This window comes from Oryctolagus cuniculus, chromosome 3 (genome assembly GCF_964237555.1).
Source record: "Oryctolagus cuniculus chromosome 3, mOryCun1.1, whole genome shotgun sequence".
NCBI lineage: Eukaryota > Metazoa > Chordata > Mammalia > Lagomorpha > Leporidae > Oryctolagus > Oryctolagus cuniculus.
The window spans coordinates 2,571,197-2,594,519 of record NC_091434.1 but is presented as its reverse complement, the minus strand read 5'-3'; the positions used below and the strand labels follow the sequence as shown (position 1 = coordinate 2,594,519).

At 57.2% G+C, this 23,323-nt stretch overlaps 1 protein-coding gene and 1 long non-coding RNA gene across 51 annotated transcripts in view; one reads left to right on the top strand and one right to left on the bottom strand.

The window, feature by feature from the left end:
* LRRFIP1 (LRR binding FLII interacting protein 1) overlaps positions 1-23,323 on the top strand; it is a 129,239-nt gene that overhangs the window by 52,628 nt on the left and 53,288 nt on the right. For 18 of the 50 annotated variants that reach the window (XR_007916266.2, XR_007916267.2, XR_011387040.1 and 15 more), the window contains exons 2-7: positions 9,399-9,503; positions 15,629-15,646; positions 17,891-17,938; positions 19,256-19,300; positions 19,948-19,998; positions 22,257-22,295. Coding sequence is in view for 46 of the 50 variants with exons in the window: in XM_070069987.1 (XP_069926088.1) it covers positions 9,399-9,503; positions 15,629-15,646; positions 17,891-17,938; positions 19,256-19,300; positions 19,948-19,998; positions 22,257-22,295 (306 nt within the window). In the remaining 4 variants the exon portion in view is untranslated. The remainder of the gene's footprint in view (positions 1-9,398; positions 9,504-15,628; positions 15,647-17,890; positions 17,939-19,255; positions 19,301-19,947; positions 19,999-22,256; positions 22,296-23,323) is intronic. The other 32 variants (XM_070069992.1, XM_070069993.1, XM_070069996.1 and 29 more) reach the window with 5 other exon arrangements.
* LOC138848901 (uncharacterized) lies at positions 11,365-21,794 on the bottom strand. Its single transcript, XR_011387041.1, has 2 exons — positions 13,200-21,794; positions 11,365-13,124 (listed from the first exon to the last, which is right to left on the bottom strand). It is a non-coding gene; the product is annotated as an uncharacterized lncRNA (long non-coding RNA).

The following is a 23,323-nucleotide window of genomic DNA, read 5'->3' as shown; positions in this document are numbered from 1 at the left end:
CTGTCACTGGTGGCAGCCATGGCTCTTGTTTTGATTTCCAGCAGGCCTTTTAAGAGCAAGTTTTTTCACACTTTCATTACTAACTTCATCTGAGAAGAAAGATGAAGGAGATATTCACAGCAGGAGCAGAAGTGATTTGTGTGGCAGAACCAAGTAGCCTTTCACGCCTCAGCACCGGCCTGGGGGGCTGCTGAGCCTGAGCCTGTGCCAGGGACTCTGACCGGTGAATGTCTTCGCCGTGGCACTTGGTGAAGTAACACTTGCTTTGTTTCCAATTATTAATGCTTGCTATTTAGTGTGTGAAGTGCTGTGGAGAAGTTTACTATTCTGAGAAGGGAAGTCCTGAGATTTCCAGTAGCAAAATGGGGGGAACAGCGTCTGCAGATCATCTCAGCAGCAGATAATTCACCTCTGGCATCGAGACGCAGAGTTTCGGGGAACAAGGACGCTCCTGGAGGCTGTGCAGCCTGGTTCTCACCCCCCACTGCTGGGATGAGCGCAGAGGGGCAGAAATGAGGTGACTTACCCAAGCCCACATGCCTGGCGGGCGTAGCGCCCGTCTGGACGGTCTTTGGTACAGAGATCTGGACCCTACTAAGGATGCTGTAGCTGCAGTCTGGGGAGAAGCTGACACCCAGGCTCCCTGGTCACGTCCACGGGGACCCCCAAGTGCAGAGGGTCGTGTGCCAGCTCCCTGGGGCCTGTGGACCCAGCAGGGGCAGCCTCTCAGGTAGATGCAACCTCACGATCACTCTGGTCTATTCTGAGTTAATTTTGGAAATGCAGTGTTTTCAGTGTCCACTGCACTGGGCAGCCTTTAGCCTGCGAGTCTTCAGGTGTGCTTGGGGAGAGTGTCCTGTTTACTTTGTGATGTCAGCGCTGGCAGCCAGACTGAGCGCTGAATTGTGCCCAGGCTGGTTTGGTGAGGCCGTGTGTACATTGTCTCGGTGTGCAGGGAGAGGAACAGAACCCCTGTTCCACTCAGAAGTTCACAGCTGAGGTTCTGAGCCCAGTCAGCCCAGTGCGCCTCTTCCCCTTTTAGTGCTGTGTTTCTTTATTTGGAAAGTAGAGTGATGGAGACAGACGGAGAGAGAGTGAGTGAGCGAGAGCTCCTCCATCTGCTGGTTCACTCCCCAAATGCCTGCAAGGGCCAGGGCAGGGCCAGGCTGGAGCCAGCAGCCAGAAGCTGTATCTGGGTCTTCCACGTGGGTGGCACCATCATTGCTGTTCCCCAGGGACTTTAGTAGGAAGCTGAATTGGAAGAGGAGGCGGGACTCCCATATGGGACGCTGATGTGCCCAGTGCTATGCTGTGACCCCCACGCCCGCCCCGCCCCGCCCCGCGCTGTTTTCTTTTATAACGGATTTCCTCACATCTCCATTGCTACCCTGGAATGAAACTCACAGGTGACCACATCCAACATCTGTAATTTCCAGTCAATATAAGGTTTTAACTGTAACATGAAAATAATAAAATAAGGGTAATTTTTAGTAACGTGACTTTGGGTCTATAGCGCTCAGGCCCAAGTGTACTTGGAGATGGAAGCAATGAGCCCACAGCTGGTGCCATAGCCAAGGAAACAGACCCAAGCGCCACACCGTGCGTCACTGTCACGTGACAGTCGGAGCTGATGACTTACTGTTGGGAAGGCTCTGAGCAGAGCCAAGTAGAATCTTCCCCCAGTTTCCATGCTGACTGCCTCCCTGTGACATCCAACGTGCATTGGAACCGTGCAAAACAGTTTGAGTTTATATGTAAGTTGGAATCAGTTTGTAGATCTGAAACTTATGCAGCAGTTTTTCTGCCTGAGTAGTTGATGGGAAAATTCACAGTGCAGTACTGACCCCACCCCCTCCACCATTTCCAAAAACACCCGCAGAGAGCCCGCACTCCCTCCGTTGACAGCTGCCACCCCGCGGCATCCCATGCCCACAGTCAGGGCTGTCAAGGGCGGCTCCCTTGTGGTTATTGCGAGGAACTTGCATGATTAATAGATGAGTACTTGGGAAGAAAGCGTTTCTTTTCAGACCAGAGTAGCGGGTGGGACCTGGGGGTGGAGGGTCCACGGAAGAGGGGCCGGCCTGTGCTCACCCCTTCCCGGTCACGTCACCCGTTCCATGGCTTTGAATAACAAACCATGTTCAGAGTTTGCCGCCTATTAGGGGCGTGGGTTTATGTAGAAAACAAGAGTCGGTAGCTGTTGCCACTTCCTATGCAAAGGGACCTGCGACACAGCCTCGTCCGTGCCCCCGCACAGCTGCACCCACGCCAGGTGGGACACGGAGCCACATTGGTGCAGGCCTGTGCACGTCTCCAGCAGGTCCCAGACTTGCGAGCTGCCCCACCAGGAGCTGTAATCCTCCTCCATCCTGGGGCCGACTCCCACAGGACGAAGGATCCCTCTGCTTTGTAAACAGACGGGCCTTTGTTGCCACTTCAGGCTTCAGCCGCCCCGTGTTCCTGTCACAGCCATGCAAGTGAACTTTGCATCCTTAAAGCTCTTCTGAAAGGTTTATCAGCTCCATGTAGCAACCCATGGGACCTGAACAACAAAAAAAAGCTACTGGGTTTCTATTCTGCTTGACTCTAAAGCATGGAGGCTCCGAGGGTCCCTGTCTGAGCTCTCGCTCCTGTTTGGGGACTGCTTCGCAGTTGACATCGCTTCTCCCACAGCAGCCCCGTGGGGTCCTTTCTGTCCAATTCCTGGGCCCCTATCTGCACATCCACAGCCAGTCCCCTCTCCGTGGGCCTGACGTACGGTGACAGGCTCCTCGCCCACAGAGTGCAGCCACCCACAGTCACTAATTTGCACATCGGTCACGTGTGCGGCAGGTGACCTGCAGGTCCAGGGGCGGAGAGCACCTTGGTCCATTTCCCAGGAGCTGCCCAGAGCTGTGGCCCATGAATCCCTTCCGGCTTCTTTTACCTCGTTTTGTTTTGTTTCGTTTCATTTTTCCCCTGAAAGGCGAAGAGACAGAGAGACAGAGACCTCCCATCCACTGATTCATTCCTCCAGTGCCTACGGCAGCTGAGGCTGGGCCAGGCCAAAGCCAGGGGTTGGAACCCAGCCTGGGTCTCCCATGTGGGTGGCAGGGACGAGAACACTCGGGCCATCATCCGCTGCCTCCCAGGGTGTGCAGTCGCAGGAAGCTGGAGTCGGAAGTGGAGCCAGGACCGAGACCCAGGTTCTCTGGTACGGGATGGGGGTCTCAGGTCAGGTTCTCTGGTACGGGATGGGGGTCTCAGGTCAGGTTCTCTGGTACGGGATGGGGGTCTCAGGTCAGGTTCTCTGGTACGGGATGGGGGTCTCAGGTCAGGTTCTCTGGTACGGGATGGGGGTCTCAGGTCAGGTTCTCTGGTACGGGATGGGGGTCTCAGGTCAGGTTCTCTGGTACGGGATGGGGGTCTCAGGTGAGGACTTGACCACTGTGCTTCATGCTCTTCCTGGCCCTTCCTGCAGCTTCTGTGTGGAGTCCCGACCCCTGGGAGCCCCTCCAGAGTTTAGAAGCAGTTAAGAACTTCTTCCTGCAACTGCAGGGCGAGAATTCATGGGTAGAGACTCCACGCTAGGCTTGACTCCCAGGGCGTGGGGGAGCAGAGCCAGGGCTCCCTGCAGTGGTGCGGGCTCTCCTGAGCGAGCCTCCTGCAGCCCCTCCATCCCCTCCAGCTCAGACTCCACAGTTCTGGTAGCGCACCACGTGGGGACTTCAGGTAGGCACCACAGAAGGGCTCAAGTACCGTTGGGATTGTGAGAGCCCCCGGCGTCACCCAATGTGGGGTGCCCAAACCCTGAGGTACTGGGCCGAATCCCACCCCCGGGCGGTGTCTCCTGCTGCTTTCACGCCCCCACCGCAGGCAGGGGCACAGGAAGCAGGGAAGCCGTGAGCTGCCGGCCTGGGAGGGCTCCCTGTTCTGCTGCCTCCACCCAGGGCTGCTCCCAGTGCCCACGTGAACACCTTCTCTTTCTGGTCCTCCTTGGCTCCACCCGCAGTCTGCTGGGCCGTCCCTGAGCTCCCTGACCTGGAAGGAGGATGCTTCCTTTTGCAGGTTGCAATCTCCGGCACTCTGAGCAGGGGGTGGCTGGGGGCCCTGGGAGGGCAGGCAGGGTCCCTGTCTTTGTGTCCTGCCCTGGGCTTCCGTGTATCAAGCTCACATAGCGCAGGGCCCTGCCATTACCACGGCTCCCCACGCATGCGTTTGTCTATGACCCGGGATGACGGCTTCTCCAGCCTGGCCCTAGAGACCACACCCAGGACCGTGTAGCCTGGAGGAAGCAGCTGCCCACTCTGCCTGCCAGTCTGGGAGCCGGACACCTGGCGGGTGCACCCCCGTAGAGGTGCCCCCACAGCCTTGGGCCCCCTATTGTAGACGGGGACTGGGAGACCCAGAGGCCCGGAAGCTGTGCTTCCTGTGTGCACCTCTGTCTCCCAGCGCATCAGTAGCAGAGCGCTGTCACGTCTCTGCGTGGTAAAATGACTGGCCAAGGTTCAGCTCTGTGCCTTACTGTGAAGAGGCAGGTGTGGTGAGAGCTTTTCTTCCCCGTGGTGCCCACCCTCAGCTGCCTTGCTTTAAAGCTCAGTGGCTGTAAAGTTCTTTTATTATTGTTACGATTTACTTATTTGAAAGGTAGAGTTACAGACAGAGAAGGAGAGAGAGAGAGAGAGAGAGAGAGAGAGAGAGGAGTCTTCCACCTGTTTGTTCACTCCCCGAATGGCTGCAACAGCAAGGGCTGGGCCGGGCCAAAGCCAGGAGCCAGGAGCTTCTTCCAGGTCTCCCACGTGGGTGCAGGGGCCAAGCACTTGGGCCATCTGCTACTGCTTTCCCAGGCACATTAGCAGGGAGCTGGATTGGAAATGGAGCAGCGTGGTCTTGAGCCGGTGCCCATATGGGATGCTGGCTTCACAGACAGATGCTTACCAGCACCAGCCCTGGCTGTAAAACTCCTTAGGGGACCCCGGGCCTGGGCTGGGCTGTGTCCCCTACAAGGGAAGGTGGGACTCGCGCTCTGGCCAGCAGCTGGGGGAGATGCTGAGAAGCTCCTTGGGGGCACTTGGCCGTGCCCACCCCCTCTCTCTGCCCCACCCTGACCCCCCAGGCAGCAGCTAGAACAGGCGTGGGTGCAGACAGGGCTGGCACAACACTGCAGCGGGTACTAGCAGAACCACAGCCGAGGGTGTGGCTTTAGGTTTAGGGCGACGTCATTCCCTTCTTAAATTTTTACAATTCACTGTGAAAAACTGCCAAAAACCCCGGCACAGAGATGGACACCTGGGGACACAACAGGGGTCCTCACCCTCGAGCCAGTGTCAGTGCCCCCGGGGGCCTGTGGAAGCCCACATGCTGGGCCCACCCTGAGCTCTGACTCAGCAAGTGCGGGGTGGAGCTGAGTCAGGGCTGCACATCTCACAGGTTCTCCAGGAGATGTGCCTGCTGCTAAGTGACCCTTGTCCCTACAGCCCAGCCCCCCAGGTGTCCCCCTAGGGCCATTTGCTCTGCCTGTCTCCCTCCCAGGTTATTTTATGACAGACCAGAGAGATCTGATTTTGTCCCTTAATGCTCAGCGTCTGTCTCAGCCCAGGTGGTGTCGGACCGTGGAGGAGGAGGTGGGCCCCAGGGTCCCCCCGTGCCTGGAGCCCTGTGAGTGTGGGGTGTGGAGAACCCAGGCCTTGTGGCTCATGTTCCCCGTGGGCTCCTGCAGAGAGAGGAAGGGAGGTGGACCCTAGTGAGTGCCAATTCAGGAGCCACTGGGGTCACGGAAGGCCCCTGTCCAGACAACGAGCATGCAGTTTTGGGTCCGTGAGGAGGCTGGGATAGGTTTTCGCCCCAGCTTCAGCGTTGGCTCACATATCCGTTGGTGGGGAGGCAGGCAGATTCCAGGCCACACAACGGTCGCCATCGCCTCCTGTATTAGGAGCCCATTGCTTGTCACGTCTGAGTCACGCCTGAGTCACGCCTGAGTCACGTGAGGCTCCTGAGAGAGAGGAGTGCTGCGGGAGGTCGGGACTGTACGGATTTGAAACTGGATTGCGTCGCAAACTTGTCTTTGTGAACTCCAGGGTGAGAGGCGACCTGGTCCGCCTGTCCTGGGGTTGGCTTGCTTCTGTCCCCAGGAGGAGCGTCTGTCTTTCTGTGGCTCCTTTGCCGAGCCCCGCCCCGCCCCTTACAGCGAGGGCTGTCAGTTTTCAGCTTGTGAGGGTAGAGAGGACAGGCGGGCTGAAGGGAGCCATGAGGGCAGCCTCTTGCTAGGGGAGGGCTGGCCCACAAGCGTGGCTGGGGTCGGACAGGCATGGGGGGAGCCCCAGGCGGCAGCACACCTGCTCAGGAGGGTGGTCTGTCCCAGGGCCTTTGGCACAGTCCCAGTCAGCACTAACCCAGAGTGCTGGACCAGGAGGCGAGCAGGTGCCAGGGCCTCGTCCCAGCCCTCACCACCTCCTGTTAGCCAGAGCGTATGCCCGGTCGGAGCTAACTGCACACTCACAACAGCGTGCACTGTGACCCCTCAGGGCCTGGGGGTCCCCTGCTCGGGGCTCACAAGGCCCAGCTGGGCTGGGACCTCTCTGGAGTTTGGGGTCCTCTTCTGAGCTCATGTGACTCTTGCAAAATTTAGTTCTTGTGTTTGTAGGACTTGAGTCCCCTGTTCCTGCTGGCTGTCACCTGTGGGCTGTAGACCCCTCTCGCAGGCCTCTGCCTGGGGCAGCTTGCTTCCTCGGGGCCAGCGAGGGCCTCCCACCTGCAGACCACATCTCGGAGGGCTCGCCTGGCTAGGGCAGACCCAGCAAACACAGCCTTCCTCTTGTTCAACCCAGAGCAAGCTGACGAGGGGACCTTGGCACACATACCATGTGACCTCATCGGGAGTGTCATCATCCTATCCACAGTCTGCATACTCGCAAGGGCAGGGGGGATCCAGGGTGTGTACTCCAGGAGGCAGGAATCTTGGGGACCCCCTGGGATTATGACACCCACACTTCTGTCTCTTCCCGCCCCCCATGGGTGGCTCCTCCCTTCCTCCGGCCCTGTCTTGTTTCTCACTTTCTCACTGTTCTATCCCACTCTTCCCCCCCAGCCCGCCCCATTTCTCCCGGAGGGGTCAGGCGCTGTGAAAAGTCTGCCTGGCTCAGAACCGGCGGGCGCCCAGCCTCGTGCTTCCCCCGGAAGGGCTGGGGAGGCGGCTGCACTTGGTGTGAATTAGTCACTTACCCAGTGGCGGGGCTGTAGGAAGTGAGTGTGGCCGAGTGTCAATCTGATGAGCCTCTCTCCCCTCCCCAAACCCTCCCCCAGCTCTGGGATCTTCCCGAGAGGCTCCCGCACAAGGTACCGTGTCCAGGACGTGGACACCAGCAATGCAGAAGCAAAGCCCAGGTCTGAGGGCCGCAGGGCTGTGTTGGTGAACGAAGCACGTCATAAAATAAATTCCTCACAGGCCACACGCAGGCCAGCCGCAGAGACCACTTAGGACTGAGAAGGAAGCTGGATTTACAATTCAGTGCAGCATAAGTGCAGGGTGGGCGCGATGTCCTTGACCTTGGGACCGACCTCCTGGGTGCACCTTCCCCAGGGTGCTCAGACTTTGGAGAAAGGCTCAGCCTAGCATTGCACTGCTGGCTGCCTCTGTCCTGAGATTTTCCAGGGAGCAGTGTGGCGCCTGGGAGGACCGTGGGTGGAGAGGCTGGGGTCTTCCCAAAATGTTTTGGTGGGAGCAAGGTGGGGCTTGAGAGCAGAAAGCCTGCGCGCCGGTACTGTGCTGGGTGCTGCCCGAGTGGTGAGCCCGCGTGTGGGAGCGTGGTCAAAGCCTGCGCTGGTACTGTGCTGGGTGCCGCCCGAGTGGTGAGCCCGTGTGGGAGCCGTGCTCAAAGCCTGTGCGCCGGTACTGTGCTGGGTGCTGCCCGAGTGGTGAGTCCGCGTGTGGGAGCTGTGGTCAAAGCCTGTGCGCCGGTACTGTGCTGGGTGCTGCCCGAGTGGTGAGCAGCGTGTGGGAGCTGTGGTCAAAGCCTGTGCGCCGGTACTGTGCTGGGTGCTGCCCGAGTGGTGAGCAGCGTGTGGGAGCCGTGGTCAAAGCCTGCGCGCCGGTACTGTGCTGGGTGCTGCCCGAGTGGTGAGCCCGTGTGGGAGCCGTGGTCAAAGCCTGCCCGCCGGTACTGTGCTGGGTGCTGCCCGAGTGGTGAGCAGCGTGTGGGAGCCGTGCTCAAAGCCTGCGCGCCGGTACTGTGCTGGGTGCTGCCCGAGTGGTGAGCCCGCGTGTGGGAGCCGTGGTCAAAGCCTGCGCGCCGGTACTGTGCTGGGTGCTGCCCGAGTGGTGAATCCGCGTGTGGGAGCCGTGGTCAAAGGCCAGAGCTCCCGGGGGTCGTGGCAGAACAGCGCTGGGCAGTGAACGGGAACCCCGGGAGGCCTGCAGCAGCCGGTGGCCTTCCTCTGGCTCCGTGTTCTCCTTGGGGGAGGGGGAAGCTGAGGGCAGCAGGGTGTGGCAGGAGGTGACTGGACAGGAAGTCTGCAGGCCGGGGTCAGAGTCCCGGGGTCTGGCAGCCTCCGCTTCCTGCTCAGCAGAGGGAGGGGAGCCGAGGGACCTGCAGTGGCGCCAGAGCCCGTGCTCTGTCCTGTGCTTCTGCCGTGCGGGCGTGAAGGGAGCAGGCAGCGCAGCCCTGCCACTGTGGGCTGTGTGAGCGTGGGCAGGGCGCTCACCTCTCTGTGTGGGGGTGGGAACAGCACCTGCCTGATAGTGTTCTGAGGGGCACACAGCATAGCACCCCTCACAGAGGGCACGGAAAATGGAATTAGAAGATGTTTATGTTGGAGCAAAAAATTTCGAAAGCCATGCAAACCAGAAGTCTTCCAAAGCTCGCGGAAAATGAACTTTCTGGAAAATAACATGTATTTCAAACTTTCCTTCCACCGAAATCAGTTTATCTTTCAGTTGCATTTTTGAAAGAACTTTGTGAAGTCCCTTTGAACTCCCGTCATCACTCCCGTGACTGTTTTAAAGGATTGATTTATTTGAAAAGCAGGGTGACTGGGCGTAGGAGGGAGGTACCTTCCATCTGCCGGTTCACTCCCCAAATGGCCACAGCAGCCAGGTCCAGGCCAGGCCCAAGCCAGGAGCTAGGAACCCCATCCAGGTATCCCACTGGGGTGGCAGGGTCCAAGCACGTGGGCCATCTTCCGAGCAGAAGCGGAGCGGTCAGGACTCCAGCTGGTGCTGTGACTGGGGCATCGCAAGTGGCAGCTGGGCTCTCTGCACTGCAGCACCAGCCCCTCCTGTGACCTCTTAAACCCGGCGCCGCTGTGGTTCATTGCTCTGTTTGTTAAACTCGGAACAAGGTTTTCTCTCCGCAGCATCACTAGCCGTGTCCCGGGAACGCGCTGGCTGCCTGTCCTCTAATGAGCTCTCTGGTCTGTTCCAGGCGGAGGCCAGGCTTGCGGCGAAGCGAGCAGCCCGCGCCGAGGCTCGGGAGATCCGCATGAAGGAGCTGGAGCGGCAGCAGAAGGAGGTACCGCGGGGGCTCCTGGTGGGTTCTGGCCGCAGCCGTCTCAGCTCCAGGCACAGAATCAGATAGAAGCGCCCGTTGCGGGCCACTCCTGTGTGTTTCCTGTTCCACTTCACCCAGGGCCGTGGCTCAGGATCTAGCCAGGCGCACACGTGCATGGGTGGCAGGCACGCCCGTGTGATGCTACACGCGTATACGGAGCCCGACACCAGAGGCCACTTGCCTGGTGGACCTGCCCAGTCCAGCCTACCCCACCCCGACTGATGGGAGCCAGGTGGTGCTGGGTCTACGGTTTGTTGAGCTGGCATCTCGGTCCTCTGAATTCAAACAGGGAAGATGAGGAGGTTAAAATTGTTCAAACGCTTGTGTCATTTAAGAGTGTGTCCCCTGTGGTCTTTGCAGCAGCGAGTGGGTTTCGGGACACCTGGAGCCGGGGTGTGGTGGGGAGAAGAGAATGAGCGTTCGAAGAGGTTGCCCCCGTGGGAAAGTGGTGGCCATGTGTTTGCACACCTGTTCTGCTGTTGGCTACCACTTTCCTTCACTTCTGACAGGTGAGGGCTCTTTGCCCTGACCTTGAGGGCAGCATGGCAGATGGCCCCTCTCAAGTCCAGGACCGGCCCCGCCCCACAGGGCTTTTCTTGTGAGGAAGAGTGGAACTTGTGTGATGGACAGAGGGAAGCAGCTGCCCTCAGACACAGGCTCTTGTTCGGCTCAGATTGCCAAATTTCTTCATTTCCATTATTATTGTTAGGAGTGTTTATTTGAAAGGCAGGGTCACAGAGAAAGAGAGGGAGAGACAGAAAGAGAACAAGATTTTCCATCTGCTGCTTCACTCCCCAAATTGCCGCAATAGCCAGGGGTGTTCCAAGCCAAAGCCAGGAGCCAGGAACGCCCAAGTCTCCCCCGTGGGTAGTGGTCCCAGCACTCGGGCCATCTTCCACTGCCTTCCTGTGCGCACATCAGCAGGGAGCTGGAGCAGGAGCGGGGCAGATGAGACTTGAACTGGCCCTCTGATGCGGGTGCTGGCATTGCAGGCGGCGGCTTAACCTGTAGCGCCACATCGCCAGCCCCTCACATTGCCAGATTTTAAGCCAGACCAATTTTTACCACTTGTGAGGTTGCAGATGAAAGTCTAGATTTCTGGTACGCATTTTCCGCCACATCCCTCACAGGATGGAGGTCGCATCGCCTGTGGGGACTCGGTCCCTCCGCTCCCTTCCCTGCCCAGGGCCTTTGCCACCGCAAGTGGAAACGCACAAGCCCCCGAGGGGGTGTGGCCAGGTTTAAATTTGGGGGAGAAAACTCTTCCACATGGGATGAAGAGTCCAGAAACTGAAGCCCCGAGTTCCGTTAGCACAGTCCCTGAGGCAGGGTGGCGCCGAGCCGGTCTCCGCAGTGATGGGGCGGGCGCGGGCGTGGCTGCACCACCCTCAGCCGTGGTTGGGAGCGGCCTGAGCCGCTGTGAGGCGGGTGTTACAGATGAAGAGAGGCTCAGCGGTGTTGGACAGCAGCTCGCCTCACGCCTCCCCTCACTGCTGTGAGCACAAACGCAGTGGTAAATAAGTTCTAGTTTTCATGATTTTGCTTCCGGTATTTGGGTTTTTGGGGTGTGCGCTTTTTCTCATAATTTACTCTAAGAAGCATAGGGTTAGCATTTTCCCAACACGTTTACACCTGGAGTCACAGCTGCCGCTTTAAAACTGGACAACAGTCCCTCCGCAGTGCTCCTGTGAAGTGGCCGCCTCGCCTCCCCGGCCCTCAGTGGAGGGCCAGTCCTGGGTCTTCCGGGGCTGGGACCTGAGTGACGTCCGCCGGGCGCGGCAGGGGAGGGAGCTGAGGTGTGGCCCGTAGCAGTCTCTTGTTTTCAGAAAAGCCTCCAAAGAGAGGTGTTGAGCTGCGACAGGGAGAGAGGCGCAGGCAGCGGGTTTGCACCCCTGCCCCATACGAGGGGCCTGCAGGAAGCCCCTAGGGAAGTGGAATGGAAAGGCCAGTCTATTTTGGTGCAAAAAAATGGAAGCCACGCCCAGGTTTTTCGTGATACGCTTTTTCCATGAACTCTCTGAAGACCCCTGGCTCCTCCTGCGACAGCATCGCCCACGCCCTGACCTGCGCAGCTCCTGCAGGCTGAGCCCCCACACGCTGGCTGCTGCAGGCCTCCCGGGAAGCCCGATGATGGCTCTTTAAAGATTTATATTTTTATAAATGACAGAGCCCCGATTGCTTTCTCAAACTGCGGTCGATTCTCTGTAGAAACTTCAGTCCCCTCGGTAGACACTGGCCAGCCCGCTGCATGCTGGACACTTCTGGGGCCCTCGGGGTACTGTAAGGTGGGTCACTAAGGGGGCAGGGGCCGCCCTTTCTTAGGCTGCGCCTGTTTGTGCAGGCGGCAGCTTGCTGTCAGGGCCTGGTGGGAGCCGCTCCTGCAGCTCGGCCCAGCGGTGCGCGTGCCCGCAGCCGCATCCGGCTTAATCTGCTTCCCGTGCTTCCCCAACAGTCCCTCAGTCCTTCTTAGATTAAAGTCGTGAAGGAGTCATAGGAACATATTTCGTTGCGCTGCCGAGTTTTGCCACATTGGTCGGACTTGAAGTCCCTGCCCTGCTGAGTTGTGACCTGTGGCTGCGTTGTGAGAGCCACGCCACGGAATCGGGCCAGGAGGCGGAGAAGCACAGGTGGATCCGACCCTGGGTTTCGCGATGGGGTCGGAAATCAGCTTCTCGTGCCTCTCAGTGTAAGGAAACGTTCGCCAAGCATGCGTGCCACATTTCTACACAGCCAGGTGGGCATCTCTCATGTACCACACGTCTGTGTTCTAGGTTATGCATTTAGTTAAACTGCATTCCGTCCTTGCTTACTGATAGCATTCATTAAATATATGCATGATACACTATGAGTTGGTTACAGAGTCCTCTGGCCAAAGCTTTCGATTTGGACAATAAAAATTACAGTGAGTTAAGGCAAGAAATTGTCTCTTTGGGCAGCTTCTTTCCCGTTTCTCCCCTGCTGGGCAGGGAAACCCTGTTCTCCAGTGTGAGAAAGAGGCGCTACTGGGCTCCTGCGTCTCAGCTGCAATACCACACGCTACAGACAAAAAAACAAAACAAAACACCTCGCTACCAAAGATGAGAAACCGACTCTCAGCCATTTAATCTTGGTGTTGTGAAAGTGAGGGAGACGTGTGGCAGGTGCTGGGGCCTTGGCTGGCTCTCACTGCCCCTTACGGCGCCCAGTGAGGCTGCCCCACTGCACACACAGGAAAGGGGAGTCCCCCAGGCTGCAGGCAGAGGGACCCCCGCCCCTGTGGCCCTACAGAGGACCCCGGGTTAAACCCCGAGAAAGCCAGTGACCTGGTTCGCCTTCCTCAGTCAGACCTGCCAGGGTTGTTGGCTTAGCAGCCGCATTAGAACTATGGAATTCTCCATCCTAAGGGTGTGTTTCACTTCGGTCGTGGAGACATCGAAGGGGTTTGTGGGGATCCAGTGAGCTGTCTCAGGCCCCTGCTCTGCACTCAGACCCAGGACTGACGTTGGTAAAAGTCACCTTTTTCATTCAACTGTGGATCCCTCAAACCTCCACCACCATCCTGGCGTCTCCACATCCCTCCCACTCCGGGGTCACCGGCAGGCTGTGATGAAGCGAGCGCACCTGTACTGGTCCACACTCCCCTGTCCCACCTGTCCCTCCCCAGTGTCCCCGGCAGGCTGTGATGAAGCAGCGCACCTGTACTGGTCCACACTCCCCTGCCCCACCTGTCCCTCACCAGTGTGGAGTGACAGCCTGGGTAGATGGCAGGATGTGTCAGGGAGGGGGCTGAGTGTCTGACCCTGACCGAGACAGCCCGTGGGGACCCCGAGTGACAGCAGCCTGGGGAAAAGCCATTTCTGTCAAAGCAGAGGACTGAGAGGTGGGCAGGAAGCTGTGCTGGGAGCTGAGAGCCGCCGGAGGACGGGTTAAGGATGGACAGAGCCCCGGCTCCGCCGTGTCGTCTGCATTCACCCAGTCAGCCCACGGCAGCTGTCATTTATGTGCGTGACAGTTTGACCATCGCAAGCGCAGGGTCTTGAAATAGCATCACTGCTTAAAGTTGGTGACTTCAAAGCAAGGATTTGAATGATTTTAAATAAAATAGACGATACTTCATTATTAGAATGGAGGAGAGGGCGGACGTCTCAGAGCCCGGCAGGTAGGGCCGTGCAGGGCTCAGGTCCCGTCTCAGTGAGAGGGCCACCGCCCGAACCTTGCAGGTGGGCAAGACGACTGTCTTCCCAGCACTAAGAAGTTATCCCGGGGAGATCGCACTGCCGCAGACCTGGTGGTCTTCCGGTTACACCCTCTGCCTCAGAGTCGCACGCACAGCAGAAACAAACAGCAGGGGTGGGTTGCAGTTGGCCGGGCGCCCACAGCGGGGCCGGGGCCGGGGAGATGGGATGATCCACCTGATCCAAGCACAGAACACCTTGAAGAGAAGGTTTCCGCTAGTGCCGAGTGACGCACAGCGTGTCAGACGGAAATGCACACTTTCCTTAGCAAAGGTTTGCAGCAAACACAGAAGCAGTCGCTGTTCATCCACCTGCTACTTGATCTGACCAAAGGCCAGAGTGTGGGGACACCTGTGTAGCAGGGAGAAGGACGAGGCCAGAGGGCGTGACCTTGGGCCGGGGTTAGGGCTTAGGAAGGTGGATTGACAGCATCTGCCTTCTCCCCTTGCCTATCAGGTCTCTGGGGCTGGCTATTTTTAGAACCAGCTAACACAATTTGAGGTTATACAATCTGAGATCCTGGGGTGCTGGCATTTTAAGTTGTTGATTCAGGGGAAATGAATACGCCAGTGTCTTACCAGTAGGGTGGATGTTTTGGAGTCAGAATTGAGAAACATGAGCTGGGCTGTGAGCCCGCCCACCTGCACACAGGTGTCGCCCAGCAGGCAGGGTTTCATGGAGGGAGGGGGGTGTGTTCTGGAAACACCTGCAGGAGCCGAAGAGGGGGGCCCTGGTGACTAGGGTTGGGATCCCCAAGGGGTGTGTGCGGGGAAAGAGCTATGAGAGGCACCAGTCGCCCAGTGTGGGGGCAGAGAGCTAGCTGAGAGTCATCCAGACCCCAGGCAGGTCTCGGGTAAACACTGCTGTCGCACAGTGCAGACGGCCAGCTTACGTTAGCTGTGTCTTGAGAGCTGTTGAAAGTACACGACTTCTTTATAATGGACTCAGTAGCAGGATAAGATGTAAATGTTCATTGGGAAATACAAGTGGAACCTTAAACTTCAGGTTCAAATGAAAAAAATGCTTGATTTCTTGCGTTGCCCTGGGCTTGACCAACACTTTGGTCGGAGAGGCTGTGCTTTTTATGGTCGTGATAACGACTGTGTTCACCTGTGCTCTCGGAAGACTGGGAACGCCAAGGCTCTGCACAGTCTTGACCTTGCCTGACACAGTCAGTGTTTTGCTGAATGAATGGAGGGAAGGTGGGTCGGTATCTCGGGCTTACCTAGCATTGCTACACAAGTGGGAGAAAACCTTAATTAACTGTCAACTCCATGCGTGGTGATGAGCTCCCATTGAAATGTGTTTCTGTTGTGTTCTCATGGTCACTCTGGGTGGCTGGAACTTCTCGGCATTCTCTGTGTGACTAAGTCAGAAAATCAAAGCTGCCCTCGTCATAATCTGTGAATTCTATTGTGAATTTGCAGCCTTTCGGTTGAACTTACTTTATTATGAAAGTGAATTTTGAAGGTGAAGGTGAACTGTCACCCATGGGTGGTAACACGTTACACAAATGTGTGTGCCAGGCTGGCAGAGGGGTGGCAGCCCCAGCTGGTGTGAGCACGCTGGGCCTTGCCGGCCGGCCTGGACCATGAAGTGAATGGTGGTTTACCAACGCCTCCAGGAACACTCCCAAACGTTTTCATCGGATTTTGCCAGTATTCACTATGTTTTCCTGGTACGGCTTTCATTCATAGCTCTGGTTACATCTGCACCTTTCTTTTTTAAATCTTATTTTTTATGTTAATGTGATATTAGTACAAGAACAGATTGAATGCAGTTCACAGATACAGTTCCATGAATATAATGGTACTCCTTCCTTCTGATTGTTCCTGCTGCTTTAACTGAATTTTACATTTCTTTCCCTTTTTCTTTTGTCCTTTTTGGTAGATCTATCAAGTTCAAAAGGTAGGCTGTTTGTTTGCTCACTGCATGCGCTGCTGTTTGCCTGGGAAGGGGCTGGCCACCTTGCGGTGCAGTCACCTAGAGGTTCTTGCTGTTCCCTGTACTTTCTATGCAGCCTTCTGACTCGGAACGCATACTCACAGGTTCCCCACAACCCCACACATTTCTGCATGCTGAGTGCTGTCCTCATCTCCACTCTGCTCAAGAAACTGGAAAAATATTTTTTAAAAATGTTATCAATAAAATCATACTTCACTTCCTAGACTTCTACAAAGCCAGGTCTGGGTTAATCTGAAGCCAGGATCCTGGAACTCCATCCTGTTCACCGGCACGGGCGGTTGGGACCCAGTACTGGGCCCTGATCTGCTGCCTTCCCAGGTGTATGAGCAGGGAGCTGGATCAGCCCTCGCATATGGGGTGTGATGTGCGCTTAACCGGCTACCCCAGGACGCAGACCCCGGGACCTCTGGGTCATTACTGCTTCCTCCCTGCCACACCCCAGGTGTAGACAATGTTGTGCGGATGTGCGTTTGGGCCCAGGGTGCAGCAGCCGGAGCCCGCACTCCCCCAGGGAAGAGCAGGTGCGTGGTGCTGCAGGAGCCCGTGTCTGAAGGTGACCTTTCCTTATCACTGAGGTATACGAAGAGGAAAAGGAGGCAGCGAACATTCTGCAGCCATCGGCGCTGGGCGTGATGGTTTCTCGGGAACCACATCGATTTCTGAAAGCCAAGCGCCTCCTGCCTCAGGCTGGCCCTTCCCTCTGCATGACTCACTGGCCATCGCAGTATTTACATTGGACATACTTTGCCCTTTCTGGACTTTGCTGGGCTGGCGCTGCTAACGTTGGCACCACTAGCTAATGGCACTTGAGTTTCCTGAACGGCATGGAGGTACGGCTGCAGGCACAGACACTCTGTACAGGCCCACCCGTGGACCAGGTGACAGTCTGAATCCTGGTTTGCATTTTATCATGAAAAGCGCAACTTGCACTGTGCAGGATTTGAGATAGGCCCAGAACGAGGGCGAAGGAAAGTAGAAGTGACGGCTTTCTTTGGGAATCGTTTAATTGTAAATTAATATAAGTCCCACTCCTTTTTTATAAAACGATGCTCTGTCTTTGTAGCTAAGCCATTGAATACGAGAAGGGTGAATTCTTCGCACTTTCCATGAGAAAGATCTGGAAGTTGACAGTAAGGACGCAGGAGGCCCCAGGCTGATGCAGTCACCTAGCTTGGCGAACTGCTTGCTGTTGTTAACTTTTGGACTTTATATTCTAAGGAAGTAACATATAAAAAAAGATGTGGTTCTTATACTTTTTGTAGCATTGTTAAATTCTCCCCTAAGTGTTCCCCATCCATTTTTCCACTTCCACCATCTCTAGGAGAAAGGGTGAAACGGAGAGCATCCTAACCCTGGCCGCCCTGTGGCATGAAGCCAGACCACAGCTGGCAGGACCACACCTGGCCACTGGCTGTGTTGTCCTGCTCTCCTGGCACCCAGTGTTTTCCTTCCGATTGTAAGGTTTTCATGTGTGCTCGATGAGGTTTCCTTACTGGAAACTGAGGGAAAGGAAGGGAGAAAAGTAAACCCCGCAATTTGGGGCCTTCAGCTGGTTCCCACGAAGCAGAGGCCCCCTGTGTGGAGTGGCGGCGGCAGCCATTCGGGGCCTGCTTTTCTGGTTCTGCCTGGAACCCCTGTGGTCTGCACAAGCAGCGGAGAAGGCTTAGCTGCAGCCGCCCCCAGCGTCACCCGAGGGCTGCCTGGTCGTCCCGGACAAGGCCAGGGCTTAGCTGCAGTCATCTTTGCAGGCCGGAATGCCCTCCAGAGAAATCTCAGGGGCCCCATTCAGCACAGGTGCCGACAGCAGACAGGTGTGCCGGGAACCTGGGGTCGCGTGCAGTCTGCCCTCTCCCCGGTCTCCTCATTTCCGACGTCGTAACGCGGGCCTGGCACTTGGCTTCTCTGAGGCGGTGTCTGCTCGAAGGTGCGCTACAGCCGACAGCAGAGCCTGCAGTGCTGCGGGCCCGGCTTTGCTCTGGCCCCGGCGATGCTTTGCCTCCTGCTCTCTGGGCTGGGGAGGGGGGGAGGTCTCATTAGGGGCCTGCAGGGAGTAGAGGTGCCCCCCGCAGAGCCCAGGGTGCCCTGTCCCACGAGCACGGGCAGCAGTGTGGAAATGCATGTCCCCACCACGTCCTGCACGCTTCCCTCTTCACTTCCTGCCTAACTGTCTTTCCTTTCTGTCCCTAGAAATATTATGGGCTGGACACAAAATGGGGTGACATCGAGCAGTGGATGGTAGGCCTCGATTACAATTTTAAGACTTAAGCATGGCTTATAATGTAATTCTCACGCGGTTTCATTATGTAGATAGATTCCTGTTGCAACGTAATTTAATACGGAGAGGTTTTGTTCCGGAGATTTCTGTGTCTGGTCCCTGATTGTTTACGTCCCTGGGGGGAGCCTGCTTAGAAACAGACCTGGCCAGGCCTCCAGCCCGTGTGTCCAGCAGCAGCCGGCCGCTGGCGTCTCCAGGCTACCAGTGTGGGGGGCTCCTCTCCCACAGCCTCCCCAGTAATCTCGGGCAGAGGACTCGCCCTTATGGCTCCGGCTGGGCATGTGCCCCCCGGCTCGCGAACTTTCCTGAAAACCCTCCCATTACTGCCACAGCCTGCCAGAGGGCACAGTCGGCTCCGCCGCTTCCCTCCGGCTGCCCCGGCCCTCGGGCCAGCCTTTCTCCACCCTCCCTGCGGGGCCCTCCCAGCTCGTCGGCTCTGCCTGCTGCTCCTTGGTGAGAAAGTCCCTTTGCCGCCCCAGCCTGATCCAGAGCAACCTTCCCAGGTCGCCTGAGCGCCTGCTCAGCCGACGGCACGCCTGGCCTCCTCGCCCTCGCTGGAGGCCCTGGCAGGGGAGCGTTTGAGCTGTCCCCTGGTGTGGAGGGTGCAAGGCTAATCCATGCCGCCCTCCTGCCCCTGAGGCGTGATTGGCCTTGTGGGCAGCCTGGCTCGTCCCTGATGCCTCCGATAACCCGGAGCGAGCTCCTCGCGTCTCGGACGCCTGCGTGTGATACAGAGAGTACGCTCCCAGTGTAGGAGAGCGCACACTTCCCGTGTGGCAGAAGCGCAGGTCGGTGGTGTCCGCCGTCACTGCGGGCTCGAGCGGCACCAGTCTTAAGATGCTGACGACAGACGTGACAGGGTGAGCAGGTGTGGTCAGAGGTAGACCCCAGCTTAGAGAACCCCAGTGTGCACGACTGTGTGTGCCCTGGAACCCACGAGACAGAGCAGACAGCCGGTAACTTGGCCGAGTCTCTGGGGGAGGCGGTCTACCTTCTGACTCCCCCAGGAGGAGGAGGCTCTGCGTGTCGGGTCGGGGGAGAGCAGGTTAATTTAAGCGGCCGCTGGTCTGCCCCCGTGCACACTGGTTGCCGAGCCAGAATGAAGCAGGCCCATGGTTTCTGTTTCCCAGAGCCCCGCCCCTTCCCCCCACTGTGTTCAGCGGAAGCCTGGAACCAAAGCAAAGCAAACGTTTGTGTGACACTGCGGCCAGGGATTCTGTGGGTGGTGCTGCGTGTGTGTCTGACCTTCCTCTGCTGTCTCCTCATTGCTCCGCTAGGAAGACAGCGAGCGCTGCTCCCGTAGGTCCAGAAGAACCGCATCGGTCAGTACCGTGTTTGTTTATCCCTCCCCGTTTGACGCGAGTCCGACGTGCACTTCTGGTGGCTGACATTTACGTGGTGCTCACGAAATAAATTAATGCTCTCCTACTACTGCTGCTTCGGGGGAACTCGAAAATGTTTGTGGAAAAAATAGAATTAAAGCCAAGTTTCCTTTGGTGCGACAAAATCTAAACTGCATGCATAGCTTTTCCATAATACGCATTTTCCATGAACTTTTTGAAAACCCCTCACGTTACCTAAACAAAGACCTGGACTCGGCTCTGAACGCTTTCTTGTACGGCTGGTGAGTAGCGTGTGCGTGTGAGAAGTGGTCGGGTGTTAACATAGTCCTCACTCTGGGAGTGCTTTGTTTGCTGTGACGTGCCCGTGAATAACTTGCATACTAACCACACGGAGGCTTATTTATACCTTGTGTGTTACCTGTGATGTAGACACCACCACGCCAGTGAAATTACTTAAGCCTGCGTAAACAGCCTTGTGCAGAGCGTGCCCAGCCCGATGGCCGGGGGCCTCGGCCCGCTGAGGCTTCCCGAGGCGGCCGCCTCCATCTGAGGCCCGGGCAGGCCACGTCGGCTCCCACGTGTGTGCCGATTCCACTTCACGCTGCTTCCGTCCTTTCTCTCAATAGGCTTCTGATGAAGATGAGCGCATGTCAGTGGGTAGTCGCGGAAGCCTGCGGGTCAGTAAGCGGGGCCGCCACGGTGCATGGCACGGCGCGTGGGGGCCCTCTGCTTCTCCCCCCTGCATTCGGAGTTCTCCCCCAGCCCCTCTGCTCCGACAGTCACTGCCCAGCAACCAAGATGCTTACTCGAGATGGGTGGGGCACCGCTCCTGGTTGCTGCAAGGAGACCGTTAACGTGCAGCGGGCGCTCTGGCTGTTACCTTCCTCCCAAGGGTGGCAGTCATCAGCTTTTGTGTCTGTCCACGTCCCCACGCTGCCCGTCCTTGGTCAACACGTGTCATAGCATTGTGGCTGCGAGGAACAGGGAGGGGACGGCTCGCTCCGTCCTGCACTACCTCTGCGTGCCCACTCACGTCCCTGCCCCTAGAGACAGTGGGAGTCACAGTTAAGGTGGCTGTAAGTTAGGGTCATCCCTGGGCAGCCCCGGGGGTGCAGGGCTGCCCTCAGCCACCTGGGGGGACGGTGGACCTGGACTTGATGCCTGCGACCTGGGTCTGCCCTCCGCAGCCTCTCTGTTCTCGGCTCTGACGAAGCCTCTTCCTGAGGGCAGCTGCATGGCTGATAAACACAGACGTGTGTTTTTCCTTAAGCATTCCCAAGACTTGCGTCATTGTGCTTGAAGCAGTGGTGCGTTTGGGGAAGCGAAGACCGGTTTTGCTGAGTGCGGTGACTTCCTGGTCTTAGCAACTGCAGAGGCTCCTGTCCTTTCTCCCACAGTGAAGTCGTTTGCCAGTCTGTGGCTTCTTAGCCTGCGCTACGTGTGTGACTGATTTGGCTGCTTTTCCCACACGGTTGAGGTGTGTGATGTGTCGCCAGCGTGCCACAAACACAGCCACAGTGGTTCTGCCAGAAACTTAGCGTCCGATTGTGGAGCTGGGAGAAGCGCTGCCTGCTGCTGGGAGCTTTCTCCGTGTCAGCAGTGCCTCGGGGCTGTCACTGTGCCTTCCTCGCTGACCAGGACCTGATGCACTGCAGAGGAAGGGAGCTGCCTGCCTGAGCCCTAGGCCAGGCACAGACGTGACGGCTTTCAGGGAGCAGGAGGACAGTGTAGCGGGGACAGAGCGAAGACCGACTGTGGGGTTTGGAACCTGACTGGGTGGCAAGGGTGAGCGCAGAGCCCGATGGGAGGGAGAGCGGGAGGAGCAAGCAGAATCCAGATCCCAGGTGTGTCCTGGTCAGGTCCTCCGTCCTCCCAGCCCACTCACGTCTTCCTGGGAAAGCAGTTTCCGCTTTCTTAAGATTCTCCGAGGGTGTCCTGACCCCACCACGGTGAAAACCATTGCAGTACTTCTGCTTTGTGACGGTACGCTCGCATGCCCTTCATTAGCAGTCACCTTAACTGGAAACGAGTTGAATGGCTTTGCTGGGCGCCATCCTTTGCCTGCTGTTGACTGTATTTAAGGAATCTTGTAACACGGGGTGGGAGCAGCTGTCAGGCCCTAACACGCCGCCCTGCTCTTGCCCATCCTGTCTGTCACGGAAGCAGACAGGTGTAGAAACCCCGGGGCTTGAGGGTGGGGTGCTGGGGATGAGACGCCCAGAGATGCAAGCCCAGAGCCGCTAAGAGGCTGCTCCGGGTCACAGTCCCCACTAAACTCAGTGACCAGGCCAGTCCTGCCGCCAGGGGCCCGTGGGCCATCTGCTGTCCATGTGCTGGCCTGCCCGGAGCTCTGTCCTGTGCCGGCTGGTGCAGTCAAACACGGCAGTGCCCTGGAGGGAGTCACGTCTCACGACGTCTCCACGCAACATTGGTTTGTGCTGTTTTATAAATGTTAAGTCCCAGTAATAAATATCCCAGCTCCTACTGCTTGATTCTCAAAACTCCAGGTCCTCTTCACTCCACGGGCAGGGAGGATGAACACTGAAAAGGGCAGGAGATTTCGCTGTGCTGGTGTGGAAGTGCTCTCAGGAACTATCACAGGATATTACTTCTCCTCATGGAAGACATGACAGCAGTGCACCTGTTAACCTGTTCCCTGACATAATTAGCATGCATGACGTGGAGGAGGAAGTCGGATTGCACAGGCGACTTCAGACTTCATGAGTTAGAGCAGCCTTTGACGGGGCGTTTCAGTTAGTGACACTGGATTTCGCGGTAGCCGTAGGAGTCACGGAGGATGCATTTCTGCTAAGATTCTGAAGTCTGCTTGCTTTTTGCTTGCATGTTTTAGCTTTTAGTTTATTATTACTATTATTATTTGGCAACTCTTCTTTCTGTTCTTTTCCTCTGCCATCCATCATCCTTGTCCTGACAGTCGCAGCCTGACATGGAATATGGGCGTGCCCCTACCTGGGTGAGCTGTCAGGGGAGCGTGCTGTGCGGCCCCGCTGTGTGCAGTGACAGATGATAACCACGGGGTCCCCACTAAGCTCATGGCGCTTTTCTTAGAGGCCACATGCTGCTTCATCCAGCTACCAATTTATTGTTTAATTTTCGTTTTATCTGAAATGCAGAGACAGAGATCTTCCATCTGCCAGTTCAGTCCCCATTTTCCCACAACAGCCAGGGCTGGGTCAGATTAAAGCCAGGAGCCCAGAACGCAATCCAAGTGCCACGTGGGTGGCATGGACCCTTGTACTTGAGCCGTCACCTGTTGCCTCCAGGGGATGCATTAGCAGGAACCTGGATCAGAAGTGGAGTAGCTGGGACTCAGGCCTCCGTCCCAAGCAGTGACTTAACTGCTGTGCCAGACACCTGCCCCCGCCCGCCAGTCTTCCCTGGGAGCTGTAAGGTCAGCAGGGCAGGGCAGCCTTTGGAGTGGACCCCACGCCCCCAGAGCCCCCTGGGCATAGCCTCGCGGACGGGCTCTGCAGTGGCTGGTGCTCGCCACTCAGCCGTTGCAGCTGCCCCCACCCCGCGACAAAGGTGCTGTTTGGCTTTCGGGGAACTTGTGTCAGAGCAGGAGCTCCCAAAGCCTCCAAGTTTGCTTTAGAAGATGAGACAGGAAGTCCTTTTACTTGGTGAAAAATCTGTTATTTTCCAATCTGTGTCCGTTCACAATGACGAGGCAAGCAGGCTCTCCTGCCAGGGAGTGGCCGTGAGGGGGCTCCAGGTCCCGTCACAAAAACGGAAGCTTCTGATTTACACTCGGAGCTGCTGCCCTTCCGTCTGCCTGTCTGAGAGTGTCCGCACCTTCCGTGTTCTGGAAGCCTGTAAGCCGTGTGCTTACAAGGAGGCAGCTCACCCCACCAGGAAGCAGAGCCGAGCAGGAAAGTCATCTGGGGCGGTGCTGCGCTCCTGAATTCCGTGACGTCGCGGTGAGGACTTGGCCTGAAGGCATTTTCTGCTTCATTGACTTCACTGCATTTCCAGGTTACTTAG